Source organism: Chiroxiphia lanceolata, chromosome 3 (assembly GCF_009829145.1).
Source record: "Chiroxiphia lanceolata isolate bChiLan1 chromosome 3, bChiLan1.pri, whole genome shotgun sequence".
In the NCBI taxonomy this organism is placed as follows: Eukaryota; Metazoa; Chordata; class Aves; order Passeriformes; family Pipridae; genus Chiroxiphia; species Chiroxiphia lanceolata.
In genome coordinates, this window is record NC_045639.1 from 1,022,592 (window position 1) to 1,049,280 (window position 26,689).

The 26,689-nt window shown below is 50.3% G+C and overlaps 1 protein-coding gene across 2 annotated transcripts; it reads left to right on the forward strand.

Annotated features, from left to right (window-relative positions):
- Window positions 1-26,643, forward strand: ANAPC1 (anaphase promoting complex subunit 1). 2 transcript variants are annotated; one of them, XM_032683788.1, is made up of 47 exons: window positions 1-317; window positions 1,042-1,203; window positions 1,348-1,399; window positions 1,955-2,064; window positions 2,260-2,342; window positions 3,267-3,340; window positions 3,597-3,742; window positions 4,393-4,613; window positions 5,275-5,484; window positions 5,770-5,865; window positions 6,109-6,199; window positions 6,316-6,381; window positions 6,539-6,676; window positions 6,888-7,028; window positions 7,286-7,346; window positions 7,622-7,809; window positions 8,554-8,628; window positions 9,008-9,273; window positions 9,533-9,624; window positions 10,288-10,436; window positions 11,099-11,177; window positions 11,256-11,292; window positions 11,392-11,462; window positions 11,560-11,738; window positions 13,782-14,008; window positions 15,226-15,344; window positions 15,797-16,068; window positions 16,585-16,819; window positions 17,748-17,839; window positions 17,998-18,132; window positions 18,260-18,342; window positions 18,459-18,537; window positions 19,094-19,168; window positions 19,689-19,765; window positions 19,937-20,027; window positions 20,149-20,202; window positions 20,450-20,643; window positions 20,867-20,953; window positions 21,457-21,574; window positions 22,220-22,297; window positions 22,660-22,727; window positions 23,537-23,675; window positions 24,281-24,367; window positions 24,826-24,921; window positions 25,016-25,214; window positions 25,711-25,845; window positions 26,373-26,643. In XM_032683788.1, the coding sequence occupies exons 1-47, from the start codon at window positions 105-107 to the stop codon at window positions 26,486-26,488; spliced, it is 5,856 nt and encodes a 1,951-aa protein (XP_032539679.1). In that variant the 5' UTR covers window positions 1-104; the 3' UTR covers window positions 26,489-26,643. The 2 variants fall into 2 exon arrangements, with proteins under 2 accessions (XP_032539679.1, XP_032539678.1); XM_032683787.1 differs by lacking the exon at window positions 26,373-26,643 and having other exon boundaries at window positions 25,711-26,338.
- Window positions 26,644-26,689: the final 46 nt, after the last annotated feature.

Here is a 26,689-nt window from a genome sequence, read left to right on the forward strand (position 1 = left end):
TGTGAAGGAGCCGCCGGTGCCGGCCCGCCCGCCCGCGCGCGCGCCCCGGTGCCTGCGGGAGCCGCCGGAGCGTCCCCCGGAAATAATGAGGATATCGGGGCCCCATGTCGGACCACTGTGACGAGAGGGCGACGATGATTGCGGCCGGCGACCTGCAGGAGTTCGCGCCGCGGGGCCGCGAGCAGAGCCGGCGGCACCCCAGCGCCCTGAGCCTGCAGCTGCGGCGGCTGCAGCCCGCGCCGGAGCTCTGCTCCTCCGACGGCGCCGCCGGGCTCGTGGGGTCCCTGCGGGAGGTCACCATCCACGACCGGCACCGGGTACGGCCCCGCCCGAGGCCGCGGGGAGCAGCCGGGGTGGGGAAGGGAGCTCGGAGCTCGCCCAGTGCCACCCCCGGCCGCGGGACGCTCCGGGCACCGCGTGGCTCCGAGCCCCGTCCGAGGGATGCGGCGGCCACAGCTCCTCTGGGCAACCTGTGCTGGGGCTTCACCGCCCGAATAGGGAAGAGTTCCTTCCCAATATCCCATCTGTCCCTGCCCTCCAGCACTGGGGAGCCATTCCCTCTTGGCCTGTCCCTCCATCCCTTGTCCCAAGTCCCCCTCCAGCTCTCCTGGAGCCCCTTTAGACCCTGGAAGGGGCTCTCAGCTCTCCCTGGAGCCTTCTCTTCTCCAGGCAAACACCCTCTGTGATGCAGACCGAGCCTAAGATTGGATCTGTCCACACCCCAGCTGCTCTCGGAGAAGGAGTTTAGGAAAGAAGGGGATTCGCTCTGAATGTCATGGCTCAACACAGGGTCTCTCTTATCTCTTCCTCCCTTTTACATCCCCGGCTTCCATAGAAATCACTCTAAATGGATTCTGATTGTCCCTTATCAAGAATCACAGATTGGCTTGGGCTTCAGGGACCTTAAAGCCCACCTAGTTCCAGCCCAGGTTGCTCCAAGCTCCCGTCCAACCTGGCCTTGGATGCTCCCGGGGATGGAGCATCCGCAGCCTCTCCGGGCAGCCCGTGCCGGCTTCTCCTTACCGAGCCCCCGTTTTCCAGGAAAGCTGGCAGCTGAGGAAGGGCGTCAGCGACGTGGGGGAGGAGGTGGACTACGACGAGGAGCTGTACGTGGCCAGCAACGTGGTCATCTGGAGCAAGGGCAGCAGGAGCCAAGCGTCTGCTGTGTACAAGGCGTTCACCGTCGACAGCCCCGTCCTGCAGGTGTGGGGACCTGGGAAGAGGGAGGCTGAGTGAATCCAGGTGGTGTTTTTGGTCGGGGTTGTTTTGGGAGGTAACCGGGAAGACGACCTCGTGTGGGGAGCGTCGGCTCGTTTGGAGTTAATTGGTCTCTGCGTTGGGTTCCAGGCCCTGTGGTGCGACTTCACCGTCCCCCAGGAAAAATCCGAAAAGGCTGATGGTGAGTGTCCTGGGCAAATGCTTAGAATCGTGGAATTGCTTGGGTTGGAAAAGCCCCCCGAGGTCACCCAGTCCTGCTGTTCCCCCACCACTGCCAAGCCCACCACTAACCCATCCAGGTGGGTTTTAAACCCCTCCAGGGATGGGGACTCCACCACTGCCCTGGGCGGCAGTGCTAGGGCTGGACAGCCCTTTTGGGGAGGAATTTTCCCAATATCCAACCTAAACCTCCCCTGGCACAGCTTGAGGCCGTTTCCTCTCACCTGTCCCCTGTTCCCTGGGAGCAGAGCCCGACCCTCACCTGGCCCCACCCTCCTATCAGGGAGTTGAAGAGAGTGAGAAGAGAGTTGAAGAGCCTCCTTTCCTCCAAGCTGAGCCCCCCCCAGCTCCCTCAGGGATTCCTTGTCCTCCAGACCCTTCCCCAGCTCCATTGTCCTCCAGGAGCTCATTCACCGAGCCTTCCTATGTTAAAAGTTTACTTCTTGTGTATGAGGGGTGTCTGAAAAAGGGAGGAACTTCAGTGTGTAATTGTTTTTTCCTTTCTTTCCCCTCCCAGTTTCGGGTAGCGAGGAAACAGTAGAGAAGTGTATCTGCATTTTGCAGAATTCCTGTATAAACGTGCACAGCATGGAGGGGAAGGATTACATTGCAGCTTTGCCTTTCCAGGTGAGTTCTGTCCTGCTTTTTGTCCACACAAATGCACCATTTTGGTTCACAGATGGCTCTGATTTATGTTCTCCTGCTCTCAAGAAAAAAATCTAAACATCTTATTTTGCTATAAAATCCTCAAACATAACCAGTAGAGAAAACACTTGATTTTTTTTCCCTTCACTATAAATCTATTTATCGGGTTTTTTATAGGTTGCAAACGTCTGGCCAACAAAATATGGTTTGTTATTTGAGCGCAGCAGTTCTTCCCACGAGGTGCCTCCAAGCCCACCCAGGTATGGGATGAGGGGTCTGGGTTGTTTCCTGATAGATAATCTAATTATTGATCTAATTATTCCTGTTGGATAATCTAATAAGGAGTAGAATTGTGAAAGGAGCTGTGTGTTTGTGATGGGAAAAGCTGGAATCAGGTGAAAAAGGAGGAGGGGGATGGCTGCTCCATCCCTGGAAGTGTTCAAGGCTGGATGGGGCTTGGAGCAACCTGGGGTAGTGGAAGGTGTCCCTGCCCTCCATGGCAAGGAGTGAAACTGGATCATCTTTAAGGTCCCTTCCTGCCCAAACCATCCTGGGATTCTGTTGGTGTGATTCCTCCGGGCTTTTTATCCCATCCCAGTGATCCTGAGTGAGAACGCCCAAAATGGAGTGTTAGGAATTATTTGGGAGTGGGAATAGGATCTGGGAGGCACAATATGGGAGTCACCAGCCTGATTTCATTAAGGTTTGTCCTGGGAATTGATTCCAGGCTGTGATGGATGGGGAGACTCACTGAGGGGTTGTCATTGAGACATCTTCTCTCAGCTGCAGGATCCCAGTCCCTGTTGGGTGAGGATCCCAGTCCCTGTTGGGTGAGGATCCCAGTCCCTGTTGGGTGAGGATCCCAGTCCCTGTTGGGTGAGGATCCCAGTCCCTGTTGGGTGAGGATCCCAGTCCCTGTTGGGTGAGGATCCCAGTCCCTGTTGGGTGAGGATCCCAGTCCCTGTGGAAGCCCTCTGTAGATCCCAGAGGAAGCAGTTGGACTGTATGGGTTTTATGTGTCCATCCCAGGCACTTGGGATTCTGTAGTACCCAGAAGAGCTGGGATTGGAAACAGAGGCCCTGAAAAGGTTGAATCTACTCAGTTAAACCAGCAAGCTTCTGGGAATGGAATAGAAGTCCCTGCTGTCAGATTCCAGGCTCTGATCTGTTTGGTTTCTCCCTAGGGAGCCTTTGCCCACGATGTTCAGCATGCTGCACCCCTTGGATGAGATCACTCCTCTTGTCTGGAAGTCTGGAGGTATGACTGCACCTTCAGGGGTGTCACTGGAGTCCCTCAGGGTGGGATCAAATCTCAGTGTGTGCCTTGAGCATTTTCTGTGTTAAAAAACGTGGAAATAATCACCTTCAAGTGACAAGTTAAAGCTGCTTCATGGGCAGGGAAACTGTTAGGAACAAAACCCAGACGGTGGAGGGAAGAGGGTGTGGAAAACGCTCGTGATACTGTTACAGAAACAACGCTTCTGCCCTGACCGGAGCTAACTCCTGTTTCCCAGGTGTGTTTGGATCTTCCAGGGTGCAGTACGTGGCTGACCACACCCTGAGGATCGTGTTCCTCAGCTCTGACCCTTCCATTGTGATGACCTACGACACTGTGCAGAGCTTACACACGGTCTGGGCTCTCAGGAGGGTGAAGCCTGAGGTACCAATCCCACGTGGACTAAGTATCACTATAAAAAAAACTTGTGTATTCCCGTGTCCTTATGGCTCTGGGTGTTAGAAGCACCTGGTACTTGTGATTTATTTTATTTATAAGAGTAAGCAGTTTGTTTGGGATGGTTGTTATATTTTTTAAGTAGTTTCTTGCATGGGTTTGCTTGGAGCACAGCCAGGGAAGTCACACCATGGTGATGGTCATGGATCATGCAGTAATTAACGTATAATTCCATACATTGGAAGGCTTGGACTCCAAACTGTTGTGTTCTGTAAGAAAAGTGGGAAATAACTTAGTGGGAAGTAACTTAGTGCCGTGAAAACTTATTACTGTGAGGCTGTTGGGGTTGCCCAGAGAAGCTGTGGCTGCCCCATCCCTGGAAGTGTCCAAGGCCAGGATGGGCAGGGCTTGAAGCAACCTGGGCTAGTGGAAGGTGGCCCTGCCCATGGCAGGGGGTTGGAACTGGATGGGCTTTAAGGTCCCTTCCCACCCAGACCACTCTGGGATTCTATGAAAACCATTGGAGCGGTTTCTGTGGGGTCGGTAGGAATAACTCTGTAGGCTGAGCCCCTTCCTAGGCAGAAATTAACACCCAGCTGATGGAAGAAGCTCCTCCTGCCTGTTGGTTTGTGTCCCAGGAGCAGAGCATGGTGCTGAAGTTCCCGGAGCAGGTGGGCACTCCCCAGCACACGGCCACCAACAGCTCCCTGACCGCCCACCTCCGAAGCTTCTCCAAAGGAGACTCCCCCGGGGGCTCCCCTTTCCAGAACTACTCGTCCATCCACAGCCAGAGCAGATCCGGGTCCTCTCCCAGCCTGCAGTCCCGCTCCCCAACCATCTCCAACATGGCTGCCTTGAGGTGGGCACTGCACAGCACATCCCAAAGAATGGAAACTGGGGAATTCTGTGCACATCTGGTTTTGCTGCTTGTCTTTCTCGACCCTTAGGAGTCTGTCCTTCCGAGGTGCAGGTGCCTCTTGTGTTGCAGCACCTGAAAGCCCTCTTGGAATCCTCTTGCTGTGCCATTGTCCCAACAGCACAGCAGGATAATCCTGTGCAGGAGCCAGAGGAGGCTGTTCTGTCACAACGCAGCCGGTCTATCAGGGAGTCAGGGAATATCTGCAGGTCCCAGGAGGGGGTTTGGGTCACTTTTCTAAAGAAAGCCACAACTAGAGGGAAGAGGTTGGGAGAGGTTTTTTCATGGAATGGACCACGCAACGAAAAAAGTTGGGTTTCTTCCTCCTGAAATCTCTTCTATTGGATTCTGGCAGGGATGACTGGAAATTAATTGGAGAAATAGTTTCATGTGCTGGGATGTGTGTTGGTAAAGGAATCCAACACTGAACTAGTTACTAGTTTAGGGTGGAGTTTTGTTGCTTTTCAAAGCCAGGGTGTGAGCTCCCTGGGATTCTGTCCCTGATAGTAAAAATCCACTTTCCAGCCACGTCCTGTGTCTTTTGATCCTGTCCCTGATTTTGAAGGTCCTCTTTCCAGCCGTGTCCTGTGTCTTCCCCTTGCAGCCGCTCCCATTCCCCAGCCCTGGGAGTCCATTCCTTCTCGGGAGTGCAGAGGTTCAACTTTTCCAGCAGTGCCCAGTCCCCGAGGAGGCACAGCCTCCCCCACTCCCCAAACAGCGCTTCCAACGACTCCTTCCTCGTGCCAGAAACAGAGCCCATCGTTCCCGAGCTGTGCATCGATCACCTGTGGACAGAGACAGTCACAAACATGAGGTCAGGAGCTTGTGTTGGGGTGGGAGGGATTCCCGTGGCGGGAAATGGGGAATGAAGGGAAGTCACGGCTTGTTTCTGCAGGTGGAGCCTCCTTAGGGTAGATTCGTGGATTGTACTTCCTGATTTTTTGGGGGAAATGATGCTCCCTAAGTGCCTGGCTCCCTCCCAAGGAGAACTGGGCACTTGGAGCAGTTTTGCCTGGTTATTCCAGGCCCTCTGGATTGGTTTCCTGAGGTCTCTAAAGCGAAGCAGGTTCTAACCTGGTCCTTGTGTCTCTTTTGACAGAGAGAAGAATTCCCAAGCATCCAAAGTGTTTATTTCCACTGACCTTTGTGGCCAGAAGTTCTTGTGCTTTTTAGTGGAATCCCAGCTCCAGCTGCGGTGAGCATTCCAACCTCGGGGACAGGGGGAGCACTCTGGGAATTACCAGCTGGAAGTACAGCAGGGCTTTTAATTGGACTAGAAAAGTAAAAACAAGCTGACTTATTTTGGGCAAAGCAAGGGAAAAAGGAACCAGATATTCCACAGAAAGTTAACTGCACCGTTTTAAATTCCGTGGTTTCTTTCTGTGACAGCACCCAGGACAATCTTTTTGTGTTTCCTGTTGTTTTCCCTGATCCTTAGGTGTGTAAAATTCCAAGAGAGCAACGATAAGTCGCAGCTGATCTTTGGGTCTGTTACCAACATTCCAGCAAAGGACGCGGCTCCAGTGCAGGTACGTCCCTCCCTGGGGGCTGCTCCCCTTGGAATGTCCTGCTGGGACACTTGTCACCCAACTGGAGTGTCCCTAATTAAGTATAAGAAGCTGAATGTGCTGCTTGATTGTTCCAGGGCATCGACACACTCCTGGTCCTGGAAGGCAGTGGAAATCTAGTGCTTTATTCCGGAGTGGTTCGGGTGAGCCATAGTTTTCCCATCCCTAATTTGTGTGCAGTGCTGGGAAGGGAGTTCTGTAAAATCAGTGGCACCTTGTGGCATAATTAAATCATTTTTTGGGCTTATTTTCAGCAAAAAAAAAATCAACTATTTCTTTTCATTTTTCCCGCCAAAAAAGGTGGGGAAGGTGTTTATTCCCGGGCTTCCTGCTCCATCCCTGACGATGTCCAACCAAATGCCTCGGCCAAGCACTCCCTTGGACAGTGTCAGTACTCCATCCAAGCCTTTGAATAAGCACCTGGGCCCCCTGGAAGAGGTAAGGAATAAGGAAATATTCCTTGGAAAGGATTTAGTTGTAACAACTTGAAATGATCGGTTGATCTTTTGACTCAAGGAATCTTTTGGAGCTGAATCTTGTCTTCTTGTTCTGTAAATCCCCTGAATAAACTGTGTTTAAAGAAGATCTGTTTAGTGCTGTTTGTTTATTTATGATTTCCATAAACCCAATCATTTTTACCACTTTTCAGGGTGTGCTTTTGTCACCAGTTCCAGAGCTGAGGGATTCTTCCAAACTTCATGACTCGCCCTACGTCGAGGACTGCACCTTCCAGCAGCTTGGGACTTTCATTCAAGCTCTCAGAGATCCTGTCCACAACAGAGTGACTCTAGTAGGTGTTTTCCTGTCATTCGAGGCCACACTTTGTTAGCAGAGATTATTTCAAGATAATTTCAAGCTCCATTCCAAGTGTTTCACGGAGCTGGCATCTGAGGTTGCAAATCTTCAGTGCAGCGAACAGCCAGGATTTGGGAACATCTTAACACACAAACTGATTCTGAGTTGGTAGAAAAGGACTCTGCTTTAACTTGGTGCATTTCCCAATTTAACTCTTCCCTTTGTTGATTTTCTTTTTTTTTTTTTCCCCAGGAGCTCAGCAACAACACCATGGTCCGGATCACTATCCCCGAAATTGCCACTTCGGAATTAGGTAGGACTCCAAAGCTTTGCTCTCTGTTATTGTGTGTTTTGTTCCTGGGAAAGAGCTGAGATGCCAGTTCAGCAATGAGCAAAAAAAAGGAACATTTTCCCCCGGTTTTGTTTCAAATTAGAGGGTCTGTGCCCCACCTCAGCTGTTGGAGGCCGTGTGGCTTTCGCTGTGAGTTCCTAGGGAGTTAAAAGCAGGTCCAGTGAGAGGATCGATACATGATGGAACAAATTCCAGGCAAATGCAGCTGCTTTGTTATTTTCCCTCTTTTCCCCCAGTGAGGAGGTGCCTGCAGGGGCTCAAAGCCATCCTGCCCAAGGAGACAGCTGTGCAGGTGCTGGTCAAGTGGTACAACGCCTACAACGCCCCGGGAGGGCCCAGCTACCACTCTGAGTGGAACCTGTTTGTCACGTGCCTCATGAACATGATGGGATACAACACGGAGAGGCTCTCCTGGACACGGAATGTGAGCGGGTTCTTCTGGTTGGCATTGAAGCTGCTGGTAGCTCTTTGAGGTTCCAGGTGGTTCCAGGTGGAGGTTGTGCCTTGTCTTAAATCACAAAGTGCCCTGGAATCGGTTCTGAAATGTTTCTGATTTCGGGTCTCTTGTGCTCCATAGATTTATAAGGGGCTTGTCTGACCGTGGCAGTTGGTTATAAAAATAAATGATGAATCACAGAATGGGGTCAGGTTGGAAGGGACCACAGTGGGTCATCAGGCCCAACCTCCCTGCTCTAAGCAGGGTCATCCCAGAGCACGTTACACAGGATTGTATCCAGATGGTTCTTCAAAATCTCCAGTGATGGAGACTCCGCGACCTCTCTGGACAATCTGTTCCAGTGCACAGTAAAGAAGTTCTTCCTCATGTTCAGGTAGAACTTCCTGTGCATCAGTTTCTGCCCATTGCCTCTTGTCCTGTTAGCTGGCACACTCCAGCTCACACCCAGCACCAATGCATTAAAGATTTGGTTCATCTAATCCACGTTAAATTTACTCTCATTTTGAACACAGATCACAGCTCAGATTGTTGTTTCCTAAAGAGGATGTTGAATTCCAGTGTCTATGGGTTCTTTCCCAGTGAAGTCTAGAAGTACCTCGAGTTATGTCACACTGTGCTTGGTTTGAATTCAGGTTTTATGATCAGTGATTCACTTAGGAAACCTTGGGAGTGTCACTGCTGAGCTGCTTTCGCTCCTTTTATTTCTTGCAGCTTGATTTTGAAGGATCACTTTCCCCAGTCATTGCTCCAAAGAAGGCAAGGCCCTCAGAAACAGGGTCAGATGAGGTAAGAAAAGGTTCTCTCTTACAAATAGAGAGCAGTGGGGTTTAATGTTGGCTTTTTTTTTTTAAAGGCAACACACTCTGCATGTGGAATTTCATCTGAGATGGAAATTTGGGGGAAAGAAAAGTTTTCCAAAGCTGCGTCATGTGACCTTGCTTGTCAGGGTTCTCACTTCCAGAGGGAATCGGGATGGACTAAGGAACGAAGGCTTTGATTCTTTTATGGGAAGGATGAACCTTAATCATTGAATCTCCTGTGCAGCACCTTTTCCATCCAACAGTCACATAGGGATCTGTTTTTTGGGGAGAAAACTCCTCTGTAGCAGTGCTTTGGCATTACTTTGCTGGAATCTCTACCTCTCTTCCCTGTTTCTTTGCTCTAGGACTGGGAATATCTCTTGAGCTCCGACTACCATAGGAATTTCGAGTCTCATCCCGTTGCCAAAGCTTTGCGACTGGACCCCCTGGAAGTTTCCCCTTCCAAGGACGACTTTCCCCAGAGCCTTAGTTTGGACTCCTCCACCCTCCTTTTCAGCCACATTCCTGCCATTTTCTTTGTCCTGCACCTCATCTACGAGGAGCTGAAGCTGAACAGCCTGATGGGAGAAGGGCTCCGCTCCCTCGTGGTTCTCCTGGTCCAGCTGGCCAGGTATGTCCACCTGGAAAACCACAGGGTCGTGCATCATGCTCTGGCTGTTTATTGTTTACATGGGAAATCTGGGAATTGCACAGATTAGAACAGACTTCCCATGCACTGAAGAAGATGAATGTTGAAAACCTTTGTTTTTCCTATGGCTCCAGATCCTTCCCCAGTAGCACCTACTCCCAAAGGATTCCCATCCAGGAAGGTGGAGAGTTGTTTGGGGTTTTTTTTTCCCCTTCTGGGACTCACCTCTCTGTCATTCCAGGGATTTAAAACTGGAAGCTTACATAGATTATTACTACAGAGATTACCCAGCCCTGGTCAAAACCTCCAGACAGACCTGCATCATTGATCAAGGTGAGTTCGGGAGGATATTTAGTGATATTTGGATATTCCCTTTGGTTCTGATGGTCCCCTGAGGGTTCTGGACTGAAATTAGCCCACTATAGCCATGAGTTGGTGCTTCCAGTGTTTTGTGGGAGCCTCCACAGAGCAATGAATGCTGGTTTCATCTTGGCAAAGTCCCAGCTCAGGCTGGCTGAGAAAATCTCCAGCTGTGGGAAAAGCCTGGTAGTGAGAAGTGCCTCTCTTGTGGAAAGTATTGCTGGGCTGGTGGGCTCTCAGTTTCGAGTTCAGAAGAACCAAATCAGAGCTAAACCCACAAAAACTTCACATTAAAATCAGGTCACGCGTTGTCTGTGTGTCTGCTTGGTGTCCTGCCAGCTGGATTTTAGGGGCTGTGTAAGAAAAAACTTACCAAAAAAAAAAATCTCCTGGAAATTGCTCAGGCTTTGCTACTCGGGTTTTGTGGACAAGGAAGGCAAAGAGGTTGTAGCTCAGTTTAGTGTTGTTAACTTCCAAGGCTGTTCCCTGTGGCAGGAGGGAGAAATCTGTAAAGTTTTGAGGGAAATGCTGGATTTTTGTCGCTCGAGGAAGTTCTGTAGGGCTTTCTTTGGGAATAATGGGGAATTATTGTGCCTTTGCCCTGAACTCACTGGCCTTGCTGTTCATGTGGTTAAGTCCAAACAGGTTTCATGCTCCATCCCTCCTTTTTCTCTGCTGAGCCTCCAAGTATCTTCCAGTGGCTGAGTTCCTGCCTGAAGGGAGAAGGAGTTCAGCCTTATCCCTATTTACCTGGGATCTGTGAACGGAGCAAACTGGTGGTGCTGGTAAGTACTGGGGCACAACGTGGTTTGTTCTGCCAGCACGGCAGCTCTGTGGGCAGGGTTTGCTCCAGCTGGCAGGGAAATATCCCTCATGGAAGCTGAAATGTTGATCCTGAGGAGAAAAACAAGGAGAAGAGACTCTTTTTTATTTTCTCCCTCCTCTGCCTGACTCACCTGTGCAGAGCTCAGAGTTGGAAGGTCTTCATCAAAAAAACCCACATTATCTTTTTCTGAGTGTGATTTCTCCCAGCATTAAAAAGTAGATGGGGGACTGATCCCTTGGATTTTGCTGGCTGGAAAGCTGGAGTGGGAATGGCTTTTCACTTGGAGCCTCCACAATATCCAAGATGTGGAGGAAACCAAGTGTCTGTAGCAATGTGTGTGTTCTGCAAGAGAAATGAAACGTGAGCAGGGTGAGTGGGAACACGTTTTATCTCTTCACCTTTGGAGCAGTTATTAGGGAAAATTCAGGATGTCTTTTTTTTTTCCCAAACTTTAAATGTAAAGCCTTGAAGTTTGTTTCAGTTGTTTCCATCTCCTTTTGCTGACAATAAACCTACCCCACTGTTGAGGTTGTATGACAGTTATTTCCTGCCTGTTTTGCTGGGAAGCAAAGCAATACCAGCCCCCAAAATGACCTGTTTTGGTGTCTCTTCCCTGTCCAGAGCGTGGCTCTCTACATCCTTGGGGATGAGAGCGCCGTGGCAAACGAAGCCTCCCATTACTTGTACAAGATCACATCAGGTGAGGATGCTTTGACGCCATCCTAGGATTGTGCTGTGCTTGGAAAACTTGGAATTAATGCAGCCTTGTCTTTCCTAGGCCAACGGAAGCAGCAGATGGAACAGGATGACAATCGGTACGAGGGGTTTCAGTGGTGTTTTGTTGAGTTCCTGGCTTTCTGCTGGCTCCTGGGCGAGCTTTATTTGCTCCTCCTTAACTCTCCTCCGTTTTCCAGGTGCAGTTTCAAGCACAGCTCATCCGTTTCCAGCCTGGCTGAAAAATTAGTTCTTTGGATGACAAGTGTCGGTAAGAGCGGGATGAAAATAACATCATAACGTGAGATACACTTGCTCCAGCTTTGATCACACAGTCTGTTTGGCTTCTTTTCCCCCTTAATTTTAAGGTTTCACATTGAGAGACCTGGAATCTCTTCCCTTTGGAGTGGCCCTTCCCATCAGGGATGCCATCTACCACTGTCGGGAGCAGCCGGCCTCGGACTGGCCGGAAGCTGTTTGTCTCCTCATCGGGCGCCAGGATTTGTCCAAACAGGCCTGTGAAGGGAACCTGCAGAAGGGAAAATCCGTGAGTGGGGCCACAAGTGGGTTTCACAGTCCTGGGGCTTGGGCAGAGCAGGCGGTTCAGGAATTTCAGGGCATCCCAAGGTGTGGAATCGCAACGAGATCGAGGGTTTACGCACGTGAGGGTTTCGATATAAAGTCCAGGATCCAGCACAGGAATAGCTATGGGAACTCAGTATAAAACACATTTTAAACTTCATTGAGGCAAAAAAAATTGCCTCCGAACAGATTTTTGCCAAAATGTTTTGCCAAGACATTTTTTTTCCTCTGGAAATTCTTTGCCTCCAGAGCTGTTTGATTCCTCCTCCTCCTCGCGTCCTTTGGTGCTTTGTCCAGAGGCTCTGCCATCAAACCGTGGCAGAGGGAGAAGGAAGTGGGTGTTTCTCAGCCTGGCATCTCTCTCTCCTCTGGAAGAGCTGGATTGGGAAATACACCTGCCATATTTCAAGTTTTAGTTACTTTTATCCTGAGGTAAAATGATAAAAAAAGTGTGCGGTGTTTTTCTCTTCGGCATTTTCTCCTCTTAGGTGGGAACCATCAGGATCACAGGGAATTTAATCTCATTTAAATGTCTTTTATTGGAAGCCAAAAATCTTGTTGAAGGCTGGCATAAAACCACTCCAGGCCAGCAGGTTGTCCATAGCCTTTCCCAAAGTCAGGAAGAGGGATTTGTAATCTCAAATACATCTTGGGCGAGATCCTTTTTGCTGTCTTGGCTTTGAAAGGATATTAAAATTATTCCAGTTTTTATAGCAGAGGGCTTCACTAATAATTTCATATTAAAAACCTCATTGATTTAGCAGAAAAGTAAATTAACCACGTGTCCAAACTCCCACGTTAAAAGCCCTTTTTGTTTTCTGCTGGTGACGTTCTGCCCGACCGAAACCCTCGCGGATCACAAAAATGATGATAAATTTGATTTTATCACTGACTTTATAACAATGCCTCGAATAGATGTCGCCTTAAAAGGACAAAGTGCTCTTCAAACCCCAAATTGTTTGTCATTTCTCGGGAGGGCAGGGTGGAGTTTCCTGTTTCAGAACGGACGCTGGGTGGTGCAGTTATGAATTGAGATTTACTGTGTATTTATCAGAAGAAATTGGGTTTCATTCATCTGCTCCACATTTATTTGCCTTCTTTGGGGTCATGTGTTCCCAAAGAGCCACGGGCAGCCGTTCTTTCTGGTCCTCTGCATCACTTGGGTGATGAGAAGGAACAGAAGAGCAGAGTTTTAAGAGAGGATTTCTTAAGTCTTGCGTGGGAAGAGGGTTTGCCAACAACTTTGGGGCTGTTCTGGTCACGTAGCTCCGATGTTGAAGCCCAGGTTGGCTGACAGCAACAAATATTTGGAGTTTTCTGCTGTGCAGGCTGTTTGTTTTAATAGGTAACCTGCTTTCCCGAGGTTGTTGCAGAGAGAATCCAGATGGAAGCTCTGCTTCATGAAAACATCCACGATTAGAAAAATAACGCAGGTTTCTGGGCAGCACTTGCAGAACAGAAGATCTGACTGGGCTAATCCCAAAGTAGGCTAATCCCAAACTGGGCTGATTGTGGAGGGGAAAATTCTTTCCAGTTGCTCTGAAACAAGAAAGAGTTTGGAAAGAATGAGAACTATGTCCCACGTCACCTCCTCAAGCTCAGCCCGGTGGTCCTTGATGTATTTGAGGTGTCGCCTTCTCTTCTCATGGTAGTTCTTTATCCCATTTCCATGGGCAAAAGTACTTGATTTTCATGTTCAGAGATCCTCCTGGCCTTTGAATTCCTGTAAGGAGCACGTGATTGTGGGAGTATTTGAGGTGTCTCCAAGTTAAGTAGACCTGATCAATGCATTTGAGCCTGAACCGAGCGTTAAATTAAGCCTGAGTGCAGGACACAGAGAAAAGGGTTGGATTCCGTAATCCAAGCAGTGTTGAAGATGCACAAGTCAGCCCCTTGTACTCACAGACCCATCTCGTGGTCGTGCTGGGGGAGTTCAGCCCGTGGTGCTGATATTTCCAACCCTAAAATCGTGTCCCGTTCTTTCCTTTCCTTCCCCTTTCCCTCGCAGTCCGTGGGCTCGGTGCCGTCCTCGGACATCCCCTCCGCGGCCGAGTCGGAGGAGGACGAGGACGGCATGAACGACATGAACGAGGAGGTGATGTCCCTGATCTGGAGCGAGGATCTGAGGGTGCAGGAGGTGAGGAGGCTCCTCCAGAGCGCCCGGCCCGTGCGGGTCAACGTGGTGCAGATGCCGGAAGCGAGCGACCACGAGTACATAGAGGAGAAGGAAAACCGGTAAAGGAGCGTGGAATCGTGGAATGCCTTGGGCTGGGAGGGACCTTTAAAGCTCATCTCGTTCCATCCCCCTTCCACCAGACCAGGTTGCTCCAAGCCCTGTCCAGCCTGGCCTTGGAACTCTCTCTGTTTCCAGCTGTTTCTCATTAATTTTGCTCTGAAAGGATTGTCGGGGTGTTTTCGGTGGCTCAGAGTTAAGTGGATCTGAACAGGGCAATATAGTTCAGCTTGAACTGGGCATCAAATTAGGACTCATAGAAAAGGGTTGGATTTCATAATCCAAGTCGTTGGAGCTCCATGAACATCAAAGCTCTGCTGTGTGTGAGTTGGAGGGCCCTTGGGGTCAGCAGCAGATGGGAAAGACAGTGAGTCTCAAACCCAAACAGTTGGGATCAGCTGGGGGTTGAAAGCAGCTCGTAGCACTTTTTTTCCACCTAAAAAGTGTGATATATAAACAGGACCTACTCTGTGGAGAACAAAACATCATCCATCCCCTGCTTAAAGCTGGAGAACACTTTGTTCAGGGCTGGTCTTGGCTCAGGGGACCTCATTAATTCTGCACAGAACACACTCAGTGTCTCATCCCTCTGTCTTTTGAAACCTCCTGTGCCCAGTGGCCTTATGATTGTCCCCATCCTGCTTCTTTAATCACTGATTTTGGGGGTGTTAAAAGTATCTTCTTTAAAAAAAAAAAAAAAAAAGAGAAAAAAAGCAAATTTTAGGACACCATTAACAGGCAAAACCCTCTACAGGAATAGGAATATATCAAATTATTGTGTGAGCTACCAAGCTGAGTAATCTGATGAGTCTAGAAAGTGTTTCCAGAGTAAATCATAGAGAACTGTGGTCAGGGTTCTTGGAAGCACCTTATGAACTCTCTACATGGGTTTTACACCAGTCATAGCAAGATCCCACCAGCTCTGGTTGGCTTTCTCCTGTCACCTCACCTCTGACACGGCTGGGAAACGTCCACGGCACAGGTTGATTTAAGCAGCTTTAGGGAAAATTGGTGGCAAGTTTCAACAAGGTGTCAGTAAAATGTGTCTTTGAGATTCATCTTGTGAAGACCAAAGGGTGGGGTCAAAAGAAAGAGGGAAGACTCAGGGGGGAAAAAGTGGTTCTGCCCCGTGCCTGTTGCCTGGAGGCCCGTTTTGTGCCGTGTATTTGGAAAAGTTTGCTGTGTTGAGCACTTGGCTTTGGTTTCACGTCCCCCCCAGGTTGTTACAGCTGTGCCAGCGAACCATGGCACTCCCAGTGGGGCGAGGAATGTTCACCTTGTTCTCCTACCACCCCGTTCCAACGGAGCAGTTGCCCATCCCGAAGCTGAACCTCACCGGTACGTGGCTCAGTGGTTCCTTCCCAACCAATCCAGTGGTTCACAGAGGGCTGGAGTTTCTTTCAGAGGTTATATCCCGTTTCCTTCTGAACTTACTGTAATTTTTGTAGCATCTTCTCTGCTTTTCTGCAGAGAGTTTTGTGGCCAAAGTGTGATTTTTGTGATGTAGCAGCTCTTGGGGTTTGAATCTGAATTAGTTTCTTCTGGAGTAGTCAAGGCCGGTGTTGTTAGCAAACACTGGGACCTGACATCAGGTGCATTCTGAGAAACACAGGGAAGTGAAAAAATCAGTGTTGGACTCATAAAGGACAGAGATCCTGGGAAGTTGCTGGTTGATCTGTGCTGTCCCGGTGTTCCTGAAGGCACCGGAGGGCGACTCGGATTGGAGCTGTTCCCTCCCTTGGCTGGTTTGGGTGTTCCTGGTTGCTGTTAATTCCCTCTCTCCTTGGCAGGCCGTGCCCCTCCCAGGAACACCACCGTGGATCTGAACAGTGGGAATATTGATGTGCCTCCTAACATGGCTTGCTGGGCCAGCTTCCACAACGGGGTGGCCGCCGGCCTGAAGATCGCTCCCGCTTCCCAGATAGACTCCGCCTGGATCGTCTACAACAAGCCCAAAATTGCGGAGCTGGCCAACGAATACGCCGGATTCCTCATGGCCCTGGGCCTCAATGGGCACCTCACCAAACTGGCCACGCTCAACATCCACGACTACTTGACAAAGGTGAGTTCTTCTGGAGAAATCCCTGTGGGATTTGGGTCCTTTCAGCAGAACGAGAAGGAAAAACCAACAGGTTTCTCTTGAACCACTGGGGTAGAAGTTTCCTGCTGTGGGAGAATAGCAGAGTGGCTGCATATTAGTGGTTGTGGTGCAGGACTGAGGATGGTTTGGGCTGGAAGGACCCTTCCTCAACACGAGGAAGAACTTCTTTCCATGGGGGGAGCAGAGCACTGGGACAGCTGTCCAGGGAGGGTGTGGAATCCAAACCTACCTGGACTCATTCCGGTGTCACCTGCTCCAGCTGGCCCTGGACTGGGTGATCTCCAGAGGTCCCTTCCAACCCTAAATATTCTGGCATTCCCTGAAATTAAGGAACTTCACTTCCGCTCAGAGATTTTCAGGCGTGCCATCACTACACCCTTCCCACGCTGCACAGCCCAACGGGACGTGGGAACGGATCCCTGGGACAGGCGTTTTCCCATCCCTGAAGGTTCCTGCTGCCCGTGTTCCCTCCCCCAGGGCCACGAGATGACCAGCATCGGGCTGCTGCTCGGCGTGTCCGCCGCCAAGCTGGGCACCATGGACATGGCCATCACCCGCCTGCTGAGCATCCACATCCCCGCCCTACTGCCCCCCACCTCCACCGAGCTGGACGTGCCCCACAACGTGCAGGTGGCCGCCGTCATCGGGATAGGCCTGGTCTACCAGGGCACGGCCCACAGGCACACGGCCGAGGTGCTGCTGGCAGAGATAGGTGGGTGCCGGCACTGGGAAAACCGGGATGAGCACCGGGAAGGGCACCGGGGAGCTTGGAAGGATTGGTTTGTACCCCCTGCCTCTGGTTTTGCAAACCTGGCGGGTCTGTTTTTGGGGGAGCAGGAGCTCCTGTGAGCTGTTTGAGCGGCATAAAACACTCATTAGGGTGTGGAATCCAAACCTACCTGGACTCATTCCGGTGTCACCTGCTCCAGCTGGCCCTGGACTGGGTGATCTCCAGAGGTCCCTTCCAACCCTAAATATCCTGGGATTCCCTGAAATTAAGGAACTTCACTTCTGCTCAGAGGTTTTCAGCCATTCCATCGCTAGGCCCTTCCCACGGTGCCCAACCCGTTGGGATGTGTGAATGGATCCCTGGGACAGGTGTTTTCCCATCTCTGGGAAAACCTGGGAATTTTGGTGTCCTGAGTTCCCCTGCTTGGAATTTTAAGGCTTTTTTAACTGCCGATCTGATTCGGAACAGCAGATTTGGGATCTCAGTTGCGTCCTCCTTCCGTGCGTGCCCTGATTTTTATTTGTCACGGCCTTTATCCATGTTTTTATATGGAGCTTTACTGAGAGACTCTGTGGTTTATTAAACAGGGAATGGGATGAATTTTAAGGGTGGAATTGTTATGCTTTTGGTAATTAGGGATGTGCAGTCTCTTTTAGCAGCAGCATTTGGACAAGTCCAGGGATCTTAAAGCGTTGGCATTCTCACTCCAGCCACAACATTTAGGAGGAGGTTGCCATTTAGGGATGGATGGATGGATGAAGTGCCAGTTCCTTGGAATTCCACTGAGGACTTCCCTGAGAAGGACCAGATATCTTTTCCCTCCTCTCATGAGGAACGTAGCTCTTAATTAAACCACTGTTTGCTCAGCTGGAGTTTTAAAAGATGGATTTTGCCGGTTTGTTTTCTCCAGGGCGTCCCCCCGGGCCAGAGATGGAATATTGCACCGACAGGGAGTCCTATTCCCTGGCATCTGGGCTGGCCCTGGGCATGGTGTGCCTCGGGGTAAGTCGACTGCAATTAGCAGAACGCTCGTTATCCATTGGGATGGGATTGTAGGAGCTGTTTCACCCTCCACTCCTGGCTGCCGTGGGCCAAGAGCAGGGGTTTTTCTCCTCGAGGAAGGCACTCCCATGTTTTTCCTTCTCCTCTCCGCTCCTTAGCACGGCAGTAACCTGATAGGGATGTCAGACCTCAACGTTCCCGAGCAGCTCTACCAGTACATGGTCGGGGGCCACCGGCGATTCCAGGCGGGAATGCACCGGGAGAAGCACAAGTCTCCCAGTTACCAAATCAAGGTGTGCGTGCTGCTGATTTTGATGGAAGCCCAAGCGGTGTCTCCATGCCCTGGGTGACTTTGGGAGCGCACACACCCGGCTGGGGTCACTCCCTTCCCACCTGGAGGTGTTCCCTGTGTTTCCGCAGGAAGGCGACACCATCAACGTGGACGTGACGTGTCCCGGTGCCACCCTGGCGCTTGCCATGATCTACCTGAAGACCAACAACAGGTATGGACCTTGGGATTGCTGCAGGAGCCTGGCACAGCGGTTTGAACCACTGTGGTGTTGGCTTTGCCCTTTGGGAATTGCTGGGATGTGACCTGCTCCTTCGCCGTGCTCCGCAGATCCATCGCGGACTGGCTCAAAGCCCCGGACACCATGTACCTCTTGGACTTTGTAAAACCAGAATTCCTTTTGCTGAGGGTAAGATTTGCTTTGGTTTCGTTCCTCACTCCATTTAACCGATGGGGTTTTTTTTTTAATTCCAGCCTGCATTCCCAGCACCCAGAATCCCTTGGATCACTGGTCCCCCCTGTTGCTCTGCAGCCCAACTCACCCCTTCCAACAATTTCTCCTTGTGCTAAGGCAACTTCCTTGTCATCCAGCACAGAATCCATGGAGAAATATTTGAAAGACACATTTTGTGTGCAACGTTACATGAAATTTTTGGGTGCATTTCTATAGCTTTTCCCAATGTTACAGATAATTGGAGTTGTAAGTACGCAGGGAATTTTCATCTTGCCCTTGCAAGGTTTTCTTCTGGGGTTTCTTTTTTCTGGAAGCAGAATTTGCACATCTTATAATAAAAGCTGTTTTCTCATTTCTGATACGAATAATAAAAAAAATACCCAAACCTGTGGAAAACAGGCAGTTGGATTGTCTGGTTTTTGCGACAGAGTAAGGACATGAAAAAATACCACTGTTGTTTGTGTGGTTGGGGTTTTCCTTTCCTATGTTTTGGCTTTCTCCCTTTTTTCAGACCTTGGCTCGATGCCTGATTTTGTGGGATGACATCCTGCCCAACTCCAAGTGGGTCAACAGCAACGTGCCTCAAGTAGGTGTTTATTTATGTTTGGGGTCTTTTGCTTCCCAGTTTTCCACCTTCCCAGGATTGGTCTGGGTGGGAGCAGCTCCGTGGCCACGTGAGGTGCACAAGGAAATGTGCATTAGCAGAGGTGCCATTGGATCCCTGGAGTGTTTGGGGAGCGCTGGGAGCTGGAAAGAAGGGGACTGAGGAGGGATGTGACTGTTGAGGACAGAAAGTGATGTCAGGGAAAGGAAGGGATTAAACTTTTCACCACATTGCCCAGGAAAGAAGCCAAGTGCAAAACTGCTGCATTAGGAGTAACTTCTCAACAGTGAGATCAGTGATATTCCAAGATATTGAATGGAATTTTTAAGACCAAATTAGATCAGTACCTCTGAGAAATACAGGGTGCTGACCTGGGAAGAAAAACCCAACGGCTTTTACGTGCCTGTGCCACGGATTCGTTTTATATCACTTCAATGGGCCAGAATTTCAATTAAAAATCAGTTTTCCCAGGATAAGTTTTTTCCCCTTATACTTTTTACAGATCATAAGGGAGAACATTATCTCCCTTCACGCCACGGAGCTGCCTTCCTCTGAAGACCTGAGCTTGGAAACGCTGGCGTGAGTGACATCCAAAAAAAAAAAACCCTCTTCCCTAAAAAAAAAAAACCCTGCAGCCTGATTCTTTTCCTGCAAAAAAATAAAACACTCTTTTTTTTTAATGATGGAGGAGTTTGTGGAGGAGGAGAAGAGAGGGGTGTGTGGTCATTTCCTGTTTGTGTTGTTCCTTAGGCAAGCCCACGTCTACATCATCGCCGGAGCCTGTTTATCCCTGGGATTTCGCTTCGCCGGCTCGGAAAACCTGGCAGCCTTTCAGTGCTTGGTAAGGGGGGGGGGGGTGCTTGTGTTTTCCCCTTCCACCTCCAGAGAGCTTTCACTTTTCTCCTTAGGATCTATATTGATATTTAGGATCTGTATTTAGGGTGCATTTCTTTGCTTTCCAGTACAAATACGCCACGGATTTCCTGAAGTGTTTGTCGGCTCCGACAGCATCCATAGTAAGTCCTTCCTGCTTTTCCTCTCGCTTTGTGTGACACACTTCGATAACCCTCAGCAAAACCTGGATGCAAACAAGCCCAGCCCTTTCACCCATTAATTATAGGATGGGAATTACAGGCTGGGAGTCATTTTGGAGGGCTTCGCTGCTTCTCCCTTTTGCTGTGGGTTGTGGTTTCCAAGCTCCGGGGTGGAAAGCAGCGGATCAGCCCAACCACAGGAGTAATAAAACCTCTGCTCTGCTTCCAGACAGGTCACTATAACCTGGAGACATGCCTGAGTGTCCTGCTCCTGGCTCTGGCCATGGTCATGGCCGGCTCTGGGAACCTCCAGGTCCTTCAGCTTTGCCGTTTCATGCACAAGAAAACGGGGGGAGAGATGAACTATGGCTTCCACCTGGCTCATCACATGGCTCTGGGGCTCCTCTTCCTGGGAGGAGGAAGGTGATTTGCCATTTCCAAAGGCAGGACTCATCCCTTCTTCCAGTTTCCTTCATTTTCCTGGTTTTTTTCCCTACATACTGATGCATGAACACATCTTCTGTGGCAAAGGAAGTGCCACGGGAATGTTTCTGACTTGTAAACTCCTTTCCTCCTCCCTGGGACACCAAAATATTTTGAACTCCTGTGGTTTTTAGCAGGAGATAATGTTGTTTTCTCCCTACAGATACTCACTGAGCACTTCAAACTCTTCAATTGCTGCTCTCCTTTGTGCCCTGTACCCTCACTTCCCTGTCCACAGCACGGACAACCGGTAAGGCTTTGCTGGGGATCCCGTTTCCTTAGGGATCCTTAGGGATTCCTATTTCCCTAGGGATCATGTTTCCTTGAGCTAAACCATCTCCTTACAAAAGACAGATTGTGAGGTTTTACCTAAGTGGTCTGTAAATACATTTTTGGAGGTTTTCCACCAAAGGGAAGTGGAGAACAGAAGAAATAAGTGACAAGTGGTGATCTTTAACCAGAGAGGAAACACCAACAGGTTTCCTGAGGCTGTGCTGTGCTCCTGTGACTTACCTTCTCGGCTGGAAAGATTTTCCTGCAAGATCTGTCCATACATGACCCTTAATCACCTCTGGTTCCAATCCATTAAGTCCCGGCCTGTCAGTTAACCCACACACGTTAAAAAACATAAACCATGGCCACACATTTCTCTTCGGTTTCACCACCAGCTGGATTTGGTTGTGGAGCCAGGCGTGGTTTGGTGTTTGGGGGGTCACTCCCTGCCTGTGCTGAGCTCCTGATTCCCACCCCCAGGTACCACCTCCAGGCCCTGCGTCACCTGTACGTGCTGGCGGCAGAGCCGAGGCTCCTCACTCCCGTGGACGTGGATTCCAACACTCCCTGCTACGCCCTCATAGAGGTGACCTACAAGGTAACGTGGCTGGGAGGCCTTGGGAAAGGTGAGAGAGATGCCTGGGCACTGGGATTTATGCCAGTTTTCATCGGTGTGGCCTCCAGGGTTAGGTTGTCTCAAGCTGTGGTAAAGGCGAGCCGGATTCCCTGCAAATAATGGAAGGGTTGGGCTCAACCCACTCCGACCTCACGTGTGCTTTGATGGCACCTGGAGGGCAGAAGAGAAGTCACCACAGTGTCTTCAAACAGTCAGGGGGGTGTCATGGCTGACCCAGGTTCTCCTCCCTTTGAAGAAGGACTTCTGAAGGCACAGAGGTGGCTGGAACCACCTACTTGGGAAAGGACCAAAGAAAGGGTTCCTGGGATTTTCAGGTGGTTCTGGCAAAGAGTTCTCCATGCTCACAGTGTACTTTACTTCCCAGACTTTCCCATTTCACACTTACCCACAGCTAGGTGTTGGTCCATCCGTGGGAAATTGGCTTTATTCGTGTTTCCTGACATGAAGGGCAGTGCCGAGTTCCGAGTCCTGCATTTACTCAGGGCTTGGGAACAGACACCCCCCAGACTGCTGCCAGGGGAGTTGTTCCCCATAAGATGCCCTTTTTCTTCCCTTTTCCCATGACAATGAGCTCTCCTAACCTGGGAATCCTGTGGCATTTTGAAGGGCACCCAGTGGTACGCCGAGGCCACCGAGGAGCTGATGGCACCCACGCTTCTTCCAGAGCTTCACTTACTGAAACAGGTAAAGGAACTCTCCATTTTAATGGAAAACCACCCATTTTTGTGTCACAGAGAGTGCAGGAGCAGAGATTCAGGGGTTTTTGATTCCCCACCCAACGCTGTCCTGTTGCAATGACTCCAGGGAGTTAAATTAAACCACGTGCTTCTCTTTGGTCTTGACCAAGATCTGATGGGACGGGGGAGTTCCCTGTGCCAGAAATTTCACTGCCGGGGACACAAAGCTCCTCCTCCTGAATTTTCTGGCTGAGCAGCAGAAAAAGGGCCCAGAAAAAAAAAAAAACAAAACACAACAAACTGTCAAAACCCATCTTAATTTAATGCTTCTGTTTCTATTTAATAAAAAAAACCTGCTTCTGTTGACAGATCAGAGTGAAGGGACCACGGTACTGGGAATTATTAATAGATTTAAGCAAGGGAACCAATCACCTCCAGTAAGTATTTTTAATGCCTCACCGAATAACGAGCTTGTAGTAATTTCTACTGAATGTTTGGGGTTTGTTTTTTTTTAACCCCTCCCATGGATTAGAAAGAAGCCTGGCTTTGCTCAGGTGGCTGCTGTGAATTTGGCAGCACTTTTTTTTTTTTTTTTTTTTAGGGGGGGAGGGTGGGTTTGGAGAGAGAAACTGCGTAGTTGGTTTCGCCTATTGATGTGAATAATTCATGCAAAAAAAACAGGGGGCAGGGGAAAACCTGATAGTAAAAACCACAGAAATTGGGCAGCGGGATGGAGCAGCACCAGAAAGCAGCTTCGCACTCATGGTTTTGGTTTGGTTTTGAGTGGCTGTGATGTCACGTTTCCCAGACTGTTGGGGCTGTTACTGCTCTGTGAAAATGCTATTTTGCTCGCGGTACAAAGCGCTCACTGTGTTTTTGACACGCTCAGGAGGTGTTGGGCAGCTGTGGGAACCAGAGATTTTACCGGAATACAGGATTTGGGGTGAAATCAGTTTCAGCTTTGCACTTTAACACGAGGGGTAAAGGAAACCGGCTGCGTCTCTGCTCAGCCACGGGGCTCTTTTAGTTCGTTTGAAAGTAATGAACAACTGAATCACATCCAACCTGCCACTGAACACTTCCAGGGATGGGACAGCCCCAGTTTCTCTGGACAGGGTTTAAATAATTAGGACAAAGCCTGAAAAGGAATGTTATTGCCTGGGAGCTGTGGGAGCTCCGTTTCCTCTCCAGGCTGCCTCCCTGTGTCCGTGTGTCTGTGTAAACAAGTCCCATTGTGCTGTTCCAGGTCGATCCTTTCCAAGGGTGGCATCCTGTACGTGAAGCTGAGGGCTGGGCAGCTCTCCTACAAGGAGGATCCCATGGGATGGCGCAGCCTCCTGGCACAGACCGTCACCCACCGCAACTCCGAAGCGCGGGCCTTCAAGGTATCCCTCCTGGAATGGCCTCCTGCCAGGGATACTTCTGTCCATGATGGGCGTGGTCGTGGAATCATTTAGGCTGGAAAAGACCTCCAAGGTCGTGGAGTCCAAGCTTTGGCTCGTGGAGTCCAAGCTTTGGGTCGTGGAGTCCAAGCTTTGGGTCGTGGAGTCCAGGCTTTGGGTCGTGGAGTCCAAGCTTTGGGTCGTGGAGTCCAAGCTTTGGGTCGTGGAGTCCAAGCTTTGGGTCGTGGAGTCCAAGCTTTGGGTCGTGGAGTCCAGGCTTTGGGTCGTGGAGTCCAAGCTTTGGGTCGTGGAGTCCAAGCTTTGGATCGTGGAGTCCAGGCTTTGGCTCGTGCAGTCCAAGCTTTGGCTCGTGCAGTCCAAGCTTTGGCTCGTGCAGTCCAAGCTTTGGCTCGTGCAGTCCAAGCTTTGGCTCGTGCAGTCCAAGCTTTGGCTCGTGCAGTCCAAGCTTTGGGTCGTGGGTTACAACCTTCTCGCTCGTGTTTTGGAAGGTTTGGTTATCAATTGCTGCTGCCTTTGTGCACCAAACCCAAAAAGTTCATTTTAAGGGTGTGTTTTAATCTCTTTTTTTTTTTTTTTTTATTTCCCAGCCAGAAGCCATCTCTGCTTTCACTTCTGACCCCGCTCTCTTCTCCTTCGCCGATTATTTCTGCAAACCAACTGTGGACATGGGCCAGGTAGGGTGTGTTGGCGGGGACCGACACTTCTGACATGGATAAAAGGTGGGGAAAACCTTCACCAAACTCTGGAGCAGAGTCCAACCCTCCAAGCAGCAGGAACAGGGAATATTCTGCAGGATGGTTTGTAATACAAAGGTGTAAAGGGGTGGTGACCCTCTAACTTTTGTTGGTTTGGTATTGGGGTTTGTGTCCCATTCCTTGAGGAATGTGTTTAACAAACCCAGAGAATCCTGAGGCATTTAGGGGAAGTCAGGGAGGGGTTTGGATGTTTTGCTTGGAATTTCTTTGCACCAGGTGACTTAAGGGAGGGAATAAAACACAAGTTTAACGATCAAGCTGTGTGGCATCATTGGCATCCCAAATTCCTGCGATGTCAACAACGTGGGGTAACTTTAATGGAAGGAAACACGAGTAGGAACCTGAATAAACCACGTCTGACACGTGTCCTTGATCAGAAACAGGAAATCCTGGACCTTTTCTCTTCCATCCTTTACGAGTGCGTCACCCAGGAGAACCCCGAGATGCTGCCCACGTACATCGCCATAGATCAGGTGCAGTCAGCAGGTTCTGCTTTAGGGGACGCTTTGGGCCACTTTTTTTGGGGGGGGCAGAGAGTGTTCACGTTGTGTCTCCCCCCTCTCCCAGGCCGTGAGGAGGTTGGAGAGGGGGGAGATGTCGGAGACGTTCGAGCTGTGGCAGATCAAGCTGGTGCTGGAGTTCTTCAGCTCCCGGAGCCACCAGGAGAGGATGAGCAGGAACCCCAACCGAGGGCTCTTCATGAACTCGGAGTTCCTGCCCGTGATGAAGTGCACTATAGACAACACTCTGGATCAGTGGCTGCAAGGTAGGGAGGAGGGATCTCTAAGCCAGCTCTACACGGAATTCCAGGCTGGTTTGGGTTGGCAGGGACCCTAAAGACCCCCCTCATTCCACCCCCTGCCGTGGGCAGGCAGGGACACCTCCCACCAGACCAGGTTGCTCGCCTGGTTCCTGTCTTGCTGATCCAGGTTGGCAAGGGAAAGGCAGGCACTGGGATAAAACACCCTGTTTTCAGTTTGGTGTGGAACCATTCCCTGGGGAATTCTGTTTGCCTGTAGTGGTGGGAGGTTTGGTTCACGATTCTCAGAGAAAATGCCTTCCTAATCCTGCACTGGGAGAATTTTCCAGGAGGGGTGGCCACAGCAGGGAACAGGGTATAGGGTGGCCATGACAGAAGGAAGGAGGTTGGAAAACAAGCCCCCAGCCCACCACCTGTGGGGAGATGGAGATTTTTCTTTAGAAACCCAGTTTCCTCCTTGAAATGCTTTCTGAATTTCCCTGGTGTGCCTTGTGTCTCGCAGCTGGAGGGGATGTGTCCCTGCATTCCTACCTGAGTGGGCAGCCCCCAGAGGAATCCCAGCTGAGCATGCTGGCCTGCTTCCTGATCTACCACTCTGTGCCCACACCAGCCCAGCTGGCAGCTGGAGGCTTGGAAGGTGAGTCTGGAGCTGGGATCCAGGGAAATCCTGGCCCCTTCCACTGGGCAGCTTTTCCTCCCTCAGCCCAGCCTGGGATACACCAGTGCTCTGCTCTCCTGAGGAAACTCAGCTGGACTGCAGCTTTGGGAGCTCTGTGCCCTGCTTAGGGCTGTGACAGGAGTGTCACCCCCTCCATGGGGAGAGGGATCTGGGGCTGGAGGCTTCCCAGGGAGTGCCCATCCCAGGAATCCTGTGCTGCACACCCCTGAGCATACAGATTCCTGTGTCTGGGCTTGGATGATTCCAATCAGATGCCTGCTACACACCTCTCCTCTGGGTATTCTCTTTGTCTTCTTCTCCCTGATGGAATTTGGGATTTCTTACAGTTTTAATGTAAAAACTGACCTTTTAACCAGCTTTGCAACCGTGGGATCGCTGCTGGGAAAACACCTCCGGAGGCTCCACCGAGGGAGCTCTGCTCCCTCTGCCACAGCTCTATTTGGGGCAAACCTGACCCCATTTTGTCTTGTATGTTTTTTTTTTAGGGAGCAGGAGCTTCTCGGAGCTGCTGTTGAAGTTCAGGCGGCTGCACATCCCGGTGCGGGCGCTGCTCCGGCTCGCGCCGCTGCTCCTCGGGAACCCCCAGGCCATGGTGCTGTAGGACCACCCAAAACCTGCTTTTATTTTGTACCTTCTCAACCACCAAACTCACCCCCAGGAGTTATTTATAAATGTTACCACGAGTGAGAAAAAAAAAAACCTTATAAAAGTGAGGTCATAATAAATTTACTTTTGTAACGAAGGGTTGTTTACAAATCCGTCTTTTTTTTGGGGGGGGGGGGGGGGGAATTCTGAGGGGACC